A 12,078-nucleotide genomic window follows, 5' to 3' on the forward strand; every position below is an offset into this window, starting at 1 on the left:
TTTAAACAATAAGTCTGAAAATGTCGTGGTAAAAATGAGACACGTGTGTCTTCATGCAGGCAAATTTCTTAACCAAATCAAACTACAGTACCCAGATATTACTGTATAACCCCATATAGATGCGCAAGTGTATTCCTGCTCCCAAACATTTATGTATTTTCTGAAAGGATGAATTCATTTCCAGAATCGCACAAGCTAATCTAGAGTTGTGTAGCATATGGGTACATGGCAGAAGCCGACGCTGGAAAGGGTACGCTCACTTCGATCGGTCCAATTAAAAATTGTGCAGATTTGTAAATGTATCTTTATGTAATGGGCTAGAATTCAGTATTCTAAAGAAAATGACATGTCTGTGTGTTGCTTAGTGTAATGGACTAAAACCAGTGTTATAAAGAAAAGGCTGAATTTCTGGAAAATTCTGCTACAGGTTATTGCTGATGGCTACTGTATCTACAGGACATAAATATTTACCTGTCTTGCTAAAGAGTCACCTGCTTTGAATAGTCAAACTGCTTTGATTTTGTATCTCATCTACACACACAGAACTGTCTGCTTCCTTGTAAAATTGGTTTCTAATCAAGTACTCAAAGTAAAGGTGTTTGCACTGTTTGGTATGCAGAGGAAATGTGCTTACACAATTGTTTTCACTGATTGCCATGTTGATCTGTGCAAAAATTGAAGCATATACAGTATATATTTCTGGGAAAAGGAGAACAGAAGGAAAGAACAGAGAAGTATGGTCTGAAACTTGGGACTGCTGCCTGTTTCTTTTATGCTTTTCTCCATATCCCTGTGGCTACACCCTTTAGCAACAGTGGCTTGTACCTGGTCCAGGTTCCCCAAGGCCTGAGGCTGGTAACAATTACACAAGTCTACTATAGAAAAGGTGTGTGTTTTCTTACGGACATTAAGAAAATACATAAGTAACACAACCACAGTGCAAAAATTATAAAAGACTATAAACTATTATAACATCGAACACAAGAGTCCTGTGTTTTGCACCTGAAGATGGCCTAATAAAAATGGTTACTGCAAAATGTGTTTTTTGAAATTGTTAGAATGTAAAACTTAGAGGAAACTGGCAGTACTCTAACCAGAAGAAAGTTAAGACAAGATACCTTCATCCGCCTGTAGATGCAATCACTCATTGAAGCTCCAGCGAAAAGGAGAGAAGTTTCATGTTTTGTATTTACACATATAAGTCAGGACAGAAAATCCAGACCACTTAACTCATTTATTTAGCTTGCAGCCATACAATCATACTATTGGAATATGCTAATTCCTTGAAAAAGAGATTAAAGTGAACAAAATTAAAATGAGGGTCAAAGCTCCATCATAATATTGTTGATGTTATCAAGGTTAAGAATTAACAAAATTGAAATAACTAATTAAAGAAACAAAGAGCTTTAAAAACACTTCTCAATTGGTCAGTTTTGATGAACTGCTTATTAACTCAGATTCTTCGTTTATTTTGTGTTGTTTTAGGTCTATTGACAATGCTTCCCCTCCAGAGTACCATCCAAACATCCATCCATTTTCTAACCCGCTGAATCCGAATTCAGGGTCAGGGGGGTCTGCTGGAGCCAATCCCAGCCAACACAGGGCACAAGGCAGGAACTAATTCAGGGTGCCAACCCACCGCAGGACAACACAAACACACCAAGCACACACCAAGTCAATTTAGAATCGCCAATCCACCTAACCTGCATGTCTCCATTGTGGGAAATAGACTGCTGAAACCTACAGACACGGGAGAACATGCAGTTGGTCTCCTAATCTTTGTGTCTGCGCCACCGCTCTCTGTAAATGATCAATTGATTAAACATTCTATTCTTGAAAATTTTGATGAGAACAGACTTGTCAATTCTAGTCACTAATCTTCTCCAAAATATACTGCTGCCTACCATAAAATGCAGTTGCTTAATCTTTGTGTCTACGACTCTCTGTATGAAGAAAAATCTTCTAATGCTTTTTGTTCAGTTTACCCTTAGAACCTTTTCATCTGTGTCCCCTTGTTCTTCTTGAAGAACTCAAACGAAAATAACAGCCGACACCACAGTAATAATTCCCCTCATAATATGAACACCTCAGATTGTCTTTTAATCTGCTTGCCTAAACTATAAAGGTTCACCTCCTTTAATCTTTCTCAGTTAGCCTTCTTGTTTGCTTCTCTACACTGTCTTGATGTAGACAGTGTCAAGTCCACTACACTCAAAGCCATCTTAACAGCATCATAAGCATCTGGGCAAAGTAGTGCACTGGAGCCCATTTTGATAGCAAAACAGAAACATCATGGGCCCAACCCCATATGTTACGATGGCCCTGACTACAACTCCTATCACCTTCTAATAAGGTGGACTTTCAAGTCTCCCATTGTGGATTCAAATCTAACATGTTAACTTACTGTGTGCTGCACTTTACAGTTATTTACATTGTAGTGAGAAGTCAAGCAAAATGACACCTTTTTGTTAGCTATCTAAAAAGATTACAATATGCAAGCTTTCAAATCAACTTAGGCCCCTTCTTCTCTTGCCTGAAAGCTTGCATATTGTAATCTTTTTAGTTAGCTAATAAAAGGTTTTGCTTGATGTCTCACTACATTCATACATTCATAATGGCTAACACGGTACAACACCCTAGTACTACAGTTATTTACATTAAAATTCAATTGTTACAAATTTGCACAAGTCTCATTGCTATCCAAATGACTTTATAATGATTTGGCAGATTCTAAATTACCATGTAGTTTGGTATCATCTACAACTTTGCCAGATTGTTATTTATAATATTAGAAAGATTTTTAATACATATTTAAAAAGCAGAGGCCCCAACAGAGATACCTGAGGCACACCAATTTCAATGTCAATTAATTTGGAAAAGTCCCCAGTATAACTCTTTGCTTCATCTGTTTAATTCAGTTTTGCACCCATCTACCCATGGCACCTTAAAATCTGATTTGTTTTAGTTTGATCATGAATCTGTCATGTAGGACCTAATGAAAGTCAAGATAAATGCCAAATGCATTTCTCTGACCGTATGGTTTTGTTGCTTTCATATTAAATTCCAGCACGTTAATGAAACATGATCTCCCAAACTAATGTGAAGAACAAACCATGTGTGGTGCCGTTACATAAATTTAAGCCAAGATATGCTCTTTAAAAATAAAGGCGCTAAAGTGGTTCTTCAGAGCAATGCCACAGGGGAACCATTTTTTGGTTCCCAAAAGAATGATCCAGATGAATGTTTCAGAAAGAACATTTTATTGACAGCCGTGAAAGGTTCCATAAAAAACTCGAAATAGACAACAGATTTGTGAATTACCAATATGTTCATAATTTTAAATGGGCTCTTGCGCAATACAGCAACACACGTGAAGTCCAGATTTTTGGTTAGAATCCTGCTGGATAGACTATTGTACATTAAAGAATTCTGTTTTGTCTGGTTATTAGATAACTTTTTTGGATCAAATAACCAATTTCATCTGCAAGGAACCCTTCCTGGAATGAAACAGTTCATTGTCATGCAATGATTCAGTGATGAACCACAATACCCAGTAAAATGCCATTAAAAAAACATTAGTTTTGAGTGTGTTGATTATGATGGCTAGATGACTGGGTCTGAGCATTTCCAAAACAGCAGATCTTGTGGGTTGTTCCTTGTATTCAGTGGTTAGTACCAACCAAAAGTGCTCCAAGGAAGGACAAACAGTGGACCAGCAATAGGGTCATGGGCGCCCAAGGTTCACTGATATGTGTGGGGAGCAAAGGCTAGCCCAACTGATTTGATCTCACAGAAAAGCTACTGTAGTGTAAAATGCTGAAGAACTTCATGCTGGCCATGACAGAAAGGTGTCTGAGCGCAAAGAGCGTATGGAGTTGCATAGCCAAAGACCAGTTGGAGTGCCCATGCTGACCCCTGTCTAACGCTGAAAGCGCCTAAAATGGGCATGTGGGCATAAGAACTGGACCGTGGAACAATGGAAGAAAGTACCCTGGCCTGATGAATCATGTTTTCTTTTAGATTATGTGGACAGCCAATGCGTGTGTGTAGTTTAGCTGAGGAGGACATGGTAGCAGGATGCATTGTGGGAAAAAGGCAAGCTGACAGAGGCAGTGTTATGCTCTTTGCAATCTTCTGCTGGGAAACCTTGGGTCCTGGCATTCATGTGGATGTTACTTTAACACGTGCCACCTACCAAAATACTGTTGCAGTCTACATACACTCCTTCATGGCAATATTACTTCCTGATGGCAGTGGCCTCTTTTAGCAGGATAATGTGAGCTGCCACATTGCAAAAATTGTTCAGGAACTTTCAAGTTGTTGTCTTGGTAATCTGATCGAGCACCTGTGGGATGTGCTGGAAAAAGAAGTCCAATCTATGGAGGCCCCACCTTGCAACTTAAAGGCTCCGCTGCCAGTGTCTCACTGCCAGATACCAGGGTTGTTAGGATTCATCCAGTTGAGCTACAGGAGTATGTCTTTCATTTATGTGACTATTCTAACTTGAGTATAGTTGGCTCATTATTTTTAAACAGTGTCACTTTGGTCTAATATTGATGGAGTGGTGGTTATAGAAAATGCCAAATGTGAAAATGTCGGTCTGGAATCAGGAATTAACCACAGAGTCATATAAATGTAATGAATATCCTGACAGCTTTTGAAACGTGGATGGATATGGAACTGAAAGGTATCTAATATTCAAAAGTTCTCATGATACTATACATCACAATACTTACACAAGCTAAAACTGAATGTTATTTTAGCTTTCAAAAGCCTCACAGGCAACTCTACGAGACTGGATTCAAATGCTGATACGATCACGGTCTATGTGCTTTGCCAAGGGTAAATCAAATCAGTTTTTCTCCGTCCTTCCAAACTTTGGCGACTCTCTAAATTAGGTCATTACGGTGCGAATTTAAAGCTGTACCGCGGTTCACATACACCCACCTCTGTTGGTCTTTTAAGAGTGATGTGCATTGTGCGCTGGAATGCTGCGCCGTCCGGAGTTTAACACAGCGGGATAGATTTCTTCTGACCGCGAATGTAATCTCGAATTTGATAAAAGATGGAATGCAGTGTCATCAGCACGCTACTGTCAGTGGTGCTCAGCGCAGCGCAGAGTTAGTAGTTCTTCTATATCAGTACTTACGGTAACGACTGGGCTGTCACTTTTCCGGCAGTGTTTTACCTTCGCTTTACGGGACATGCAGGCTCAACAAGCGTCCTGTTCCTACTGAGAAGACGCACCCCTTTATCGCCGAGTGTGAGTGAGCAAGGGACCGCGGTTTGCATCGACAGCACACTCTCCAGGGCACAGCAGAATGCCGCCGCTGCTTTTACGTGCTTGAGACAGTGACACGGCACGGTGTGGCGGGGTGGATGTTTGCGGCTCCGTTCTCCTGGGAGGGCGCGAGACTTTCTGACCGAACATTTTCTTTTTCTTGTTCCAAAATACCACGGAAACATGTCTCTCGGAAACAACCCGCACATCCTACTAGGCAGAATTCGCTTTTTAAATGAATGTATCGAAACCTTTCGAAACAGTAAGCCGCCGCCAGAGGCTTTGTGCTACGTTCCTAAAGAGGTCTGCTATAAGGTGTGTAAAGACTCATCGTCCACCGCCTCATCGGCGGCGACGTCGGCGGCTTCATCAGCTGGTAGTTGCAGTTCTGCTGGAAACACCCTGATATCCGTGTGGGAGAGCCCGACTAACTCTCTGCTGACCAAGAAGCTCTTCAGGTTCAACATCGAGGCAAAGAAAGGGACATGCATCAAGGCGACGGGGGACCAGTACTGCAACAACTACGGCCTGTGGGTCAAACTAAACAAGGTACTTGCCGCTTCGTAATGTTTATGAGTACCTCGGGGTTTCTTCCTGGTTTGACGGTGACGTCACCGTGCATGGACATACTGAGATGAATGTGCATATCACTCGTGCCTCTGCTAAGCTTCCACAGAGCACCACTTATGTTAAACGTTGCCTGGTATTTCCCCCGTCGTTTTACGAAACGCGCGCACCATCGGGAATATCCTTTATACCCACTGGCGAAGGCCAGTGGCAAAGTGCCCCACGACATAAGTACCACTAAATCTCAAACACTGCAGACTCATGTAGCCATCTGTATATGAATAGGCTGACATGCGTACTAGTTTAACGTGACAAACTGTGGCACTGACGCCTAAAATGTTTACGAAACCGGAGACTCTTAATTGGAATATAAAGTGGATGTGTGACACGAGATCGCAGTATAGAAAAAGAAGTAAAAGAAAAATGTGACATGTCCTCTGTTCTCGGAGTATGTGTCATAGGCATCCATCTATTTCCTAAACCCTTTAATTCAGTTCATGTTATTCCAATTATATCTGGTGCAAAGCAAGAACCCGACCTGGACTTTGATTGTCAACTATATGCAGCTTATTGAAATATGAATTTATTTATTCTTTGTCAAAAACGAATATTCACATTCAGGGCGCTACTGAGCCAGAGCCTATCAAGAAAAATATTTCAACAGAAGAAACCAACCCTCTACAATTATACATTCCATTGCAGGGCACACTCATACACACCTATGCAATCACTTTAAAGTCACCAGTCAACTTAAATTCACTTTGGAATGGGGAAAAAAAAGATGACTATTTCTTTGATTTGTTTTTCTATTAATTTTACGAGCCCATTTTTCCCACTACTGTAAAAGGAGAAGCAGAATTTACTCTGCCAGAAATCGGCTCTTGATGGGGCCGTTGTAAGGTACACACAGCAGGCTCACACTTAGATTCACTCACTGGATCAGTTTAGGCTCCCCAGTAAAGTTCAGTTCAATTGAGTTTATTTTTGTATCACACTCTTCACTGAGTGCTGTGACGTTCACTGGTAAATACAAATGCAAACTTTACTAATTACGTAATGAGTACATATAAAGACAATACTTTAACACAAGTAGGAAGCATAACATAAATGGTGCTCTGCAATATCTGTCCATTAATTAGTTTTTGAAATATGGCCAGTTGACAACTGAAGAAAGCAAAACAAAAACTCTAGTCAACAGCATCCCTGGAGAAAACAAATTCCTGAAAGGTCCATAATTGTTATAATAGTTGCAGTTGACCAGTTGTATTAGACAAAGTCAAAGAGTCAAACATAGAGTCCTGGAGATCTAGTCTGCCTGGCCACGAACACCTTTTCTGAGCATTCTGCATGGTGCCTTGATCAGGTGGCAGTTTCATAAACGCCACCACAGAATAACTGGGAAAAACAGCAGAAAAAAGTAGAGATTATTAAAGATTGCAAATCCCTGAAGAATATGATAATACTTTGTCTATATATAATAGTATATTAGGAGTAAAACTAAAATATAACTATGAGAAAGCCAAATTAAAATAACTGGTTTTTAGCAGTTTTTTAAAAAATGTTCAATAGTATTAACCTGGTGAATTTCCATTGGTACAGTGTTCTAGATTTTAGGTGTGAAACAGCAAAAGGCCACTTTACAACTTTTTTAAGCTTGGGGCTTGGAATAATAAGACTGCCATTAGAAGATTGAAAGTTACAACTTGTGTGTAGGGTAGGGGGACAGCCGTTCCAAAATATAGAAAGGGACAAGTTTATTTAAGGCTTTATACACTTTATAATAGTATTTTAAAGTTAATTCTAAGTGACATGAGTAAACAATGTAACAACACTAAAACTGATTAGATATGCTCAGATTTTCTTTTTCTAGTTAAGATTCTGACTGTTCATTCTACACTAATTGCAGCTGATGGAAATCTTTCTTTGGTTGTTCTGTTAGGAGTGCATTACAGTAATGTAGTTGACTAAAACCAAAAGCGTGAATTAATTTTTCAGTGTCTTGTAATGTTATAAGAGGTCTAACTTTTACAATATTCCTTAAGTGAAAAAATGCAGTCATAGTAATCTGGTTAACATGTGATTTAAACTTTAGGTCAGAGTCAATGATTATCCCCAAATACGTTACTTCTGCCTTGACTTTTAAACCTAAGGGATTGAGTTTATGTCTAATACACTTGCTATTTCCATATTCACAAATCACAAAGGTTTCTGTTTTTTCCTTTTTTAGTTTGAGAAAGTTACCATTCATCCATTTAGAAAGACAATTAAGATAGTGGAATAGAGAGCCAAGAGCATCAGGTTCTTCAGGTGATATTGATAAATAAAGTTGTGTGTCATCTGCATAGTTGTGGTAGTTCACCTTGTGTTTTGAGATAATCTGGCCTACTGGAAGCTTGTAGATTGAAAAAAAATCAGAGGACCCAGTATAGATTCTTGTGGTGCATCATATACAGTACAATATCATGGATCTCAAAAGTACAATCACCACAACTAACAAAAGAATTTTCTAACTGTTAAATAAGACTGAAATCAATTTAAGATTCTGCCAGAGAAGCCCACCTATTGTGTAAGTTGATTTATATGAGTACTATGGTCTGTCATGTCAAATGCTGCACTCAAGTCTAAGAGAACAAGAACAGATATGCTGTCTTTGTCCAAATTACCGGCAAATGGTTTATTACTTTAACCAGTGCAATTTCTGTATTATGATTTGTTCTAAAACCTGACTGAAACTTATCAAGAATAGAATGTTTAATCAATTGATCATTTAGCTACTTAAAAACGGTCTTTTCTAGAATTTTACTTAAGAAAGGCAGGTTAGAAGTTAATCTAAAGTTGTTAAAGACAGAGAAGTCAAGATTATTTTTCTCAAACAGGGTTTAACAACTACAGACTTTAGACAATCAGGGAAAACCACCATATCAAATGGTGAGTTAACTATGTCAAGTACACTATCAATTAGATTGGAGACTTAAAACCACTCTGGCCTGCTGGCACTGGGTCAAGGGTGCGGGTGGAGGGCTTCAGGTGAGAAGTTATTCTACGTAGTTTGGATAAATCTATTTCAGTGAAAGAATTTAACTTGCTTGAAAGAGTATGCTGGGATTCAAAAGACTTAACTTTGTGGGATGTACTATATTATTGCTGATATTGTTTATTTTGTGTTTAACTAGAAGTTTTTAGGAGGCTTTCCATTGAGTGAGCTGGGTTTAGAAGACAATCAATAGTTGAGAATAAAACTCTTGTATAACCAGCATTATCATTTATAATTTTAGAGAAATAGAACTGCCTCTCAGGGTGAACTGCATTGTTATATTCAGTTATTTCTGCCTTCAGTATTTCATTGTGGACTAACAGTTTAGTTTTTCTCCATTTATGCTCAGCTCTCCGGCATGTTCTGTTTAAACCAGGCACTCTTGGTCTTCTAAGGTATGATAGCACTGGATGAAACACAGTATTGTTTAAAAAAAATAAAGGAAATTGGTAAATTTCCAGTAATTCTGGACAAATTAAGAAAAAAAAGATGTAATTTGTAGATGATCTAATAGCTGCTAATTATTACATTTTGCAGCCCAAGAATGTATATCTGTTGTATTCAACAAAGCCCACAATTTGCACTGAATGGAAAAATAAGGGGAAGAATAGCTTTATAAGGTCACATGTACAGAGTACAGTGAAATGCTTACTTGTATGCAGGTCTGTGGAGTAATTGTAATTTAAGCCAGTATACAGTACTGGTCCAAAGACACTGATATACAGTATAGTGTGTATTTAGAGGAAGTGGTGCTAATACAGTTAAAAGGTTTCTCTTTAAAGAAAACATCCCAGTTTATTACCTAACAACATGTGAGTAGATCAGCAAGCAGTGAGCATTTTTTTTTAAATAAATCAATAGTATGCAAAAAATGCAAGAAATTGGCATAATGTTAATTCAAATATTGACAGATAAACTGTATTGAATAAAGTAAGTGTCATGAAAATGCACTTCTTGATTTCTATTCATTTTTGATACTTAGTATTAGATAATAATAATGTTAGATATAGGACACTTCAATAAACGAATACCACAGGGTTTTATTAACTTAATTTCATTTATTTAATTAGCATAGGTATCTAACACCAGCTGACACTGTGTGAAAAATATATTGACCCCTGCTTATATCAACACAATTAAAAGTATTATGTTTATATCAACACAATTAAAAGTATTATGTATTAGTTTGGAACATTTCTAAGGTACTGAGATGCCACCAAATCAAAATGTATGCCTTGAGTTCAAAATAGAATAGTAGTATGTTTCTAGGAGTGGCCAGTCTGCCTGAATAATTCCAAACATGCAACACAATAATAATTAAGGAAGTCACAAATTTTCCTAAATTAATCCAAAGACACTGCAGATTCCTCTTGCCCAGGCAAAGGCCAGTATTCATGACTCCACAAAATGAGAGATGCTTGTCAGAAATGGGCTTCCCTTGAGAACAGCAGTATTGACACAACTACTTACCAAGAAGAACGTAAAGGCTCGTATCTTATTTGCCTGGAAGTACCTGAATGATACCCAAGTGTTTTGGAAGAATGTTCTATGTATATACAATGCAAAAGTGCAAGTGTTTGGAAGATATGTCTCTCATTATATCTGGGGAGAAGCATACACAGCATTCTCCAGTAAGAACATCATATCAACTATCAGGCTTGGTGGTGATAGTGTGATGGTGTGGGAATGCTTTGCTACCTCAGGACAATAGCAACTTGTCATAACTGAACAAAGCATTAACTTGGCTATCACAAAATTCTGAATGAGAATGTCTGATTATCTGTCTGTGAGCTGAAGCGTAGTTGGGTCCTGTGAGAAAACGATGACCCAAAGCACATCAGAACGGCTACAAAGCAGGAAGACTGGTCACATTTCCAACTTAAACCTAGATCTGTGTTGGCAGCACCACAAAAGAAGCAGATCATTTTAAAAAATCTTCCAGTGTTTACGATTTGAAGCAGTTCTGCAAGGAAGAGTGGAGTAAAATCCCTACAAAGTGATGTGAAAGACTGATGTTTAATTATAGGAATCATTTTGCTGTAGTCATTACAGCTTAAAGTGGCACATCCAGTTATAACGTGTAAGAGGGCAATTACTTCTTCACACAGTGGCAGTTTCTGGCAGTTTGTGATGAATAATTTGTGTTTTTTATTTTCATTAAAAGACAAGGGGAAAAAAGCAGTGTTTGTTCATTCAGATCCCCTTTATCCAATACTAGATCAGGAAGAGAGCAAATAGTTTTTTCACAATACTGTGTTGGAGACTGAATGTGGATGGAAGTACAGAATCTGTGATTGTAGCAAGAAATAAGTCTAGAAGCATGCAGTGATTTTCCATGAAGAGACATATCATGCAAACCTCATTTAATTTGACAAGCTGTTTTATTTCAGCCATTTTCTGTTCCACCAAAGAGGATTAGGGCAAGTCCTGTTCAGTAACCAAGGCTTTTAAGCCCCTGCCCCCTTAGCTTGCTCCATACCAGGCTAAAGGTGAAACCTACCATAGGGTTTTAGCTTCCGTGTTCATGGAACTCCCAATCAATGAGATGTAAATGTTTGGAGAAACATTCTGACTTTTTAAGAATATTTAATATTGCTGATATTTAATATTGCTGCATTCATAAACTAAACTGATCTGTTTGTTACAAAATAGTACAGTAATAAAAGCTATATTGTCCATTGAAAATGCAAAGAATTAATAATGAATGCCATTTAAATTATTGTGTCATTTGTTTTGATCAATATCTTTTTATCAATGTGAGGACAAACAAAAAACATATATAACCAGTTGTCATTAATATTTTATATACTGTAAGTGTGTTCCATTAGGCTGTTACAGAAAGTATCAATTTTACGTCAGTAACCTTTGAGTACATTAGAGGGTCAGCTCAAGTTGGACGGTTGGGAGGCAAAGTTAGAGAGGCAAGATTGCGTTGGTTTGGACATGTGCAGGGGAGAGATGCTGAGTATATTGGGAGAAGGATGTTAACGATAGAGCTGCCAGGCAAAAGGAAAAGAGGAAGGCCTAAGAGAAGGTTTATGGATGTGGTGAGAGAGGACATGCGGGTGATGGGTGTGACAGAACAAAATGCAGAGGACAGAAAGATTAGGAAGAAGATGAACTGCTGTGGCAACCCCTAGCGGGAGCAGCCAAAAGAAGAAGAACAACCTTCAAAGAATAAGTAGCTATTCATAAT

The 12,078-nt window shown here is 38.3% G+C and overlaps 1 protein-coding gene across 1 annotated transcript in view; it reads left to right on the top strand.

Moving 5' to 3' along the window:
- The first annotated feature begins 5,151 nt into the window (after positions 1-5,151).
- hectd3 (HECT domain containing 3) overlaps positions 5,152-12,078 on the top strand; it is a 45,252-nt gene continuing 38,325 nt past the window's right edge. Inside the window, exon 1 of the mRNA XM_039734653.1 lies at positions 5,152-5,845. Within this exon, the coding sequence (XP_039590587.1) occupies positions 5,465-5,845 (381 nt within the window). The 5' untranslated portion in view covers positions 5,152-5,464. The remainder of the gene's footprint in view (positions 5,846-12,078) is intronic.

The sequence above is a fragment of the Polypterus senegalus genome, chromosome 14 (assembly GCF_016835505.1).
Source record: "Polypterus senegalus isolate Bchr_013 chromosome 14, ASM1683550v1, whole genome shotgun sequence".
NCBI lineage: Eukaryota > Metazoa > Chordata > Cladistia > Polypteriformes > Polypteridae > Polypterus > Polypterus senegalus.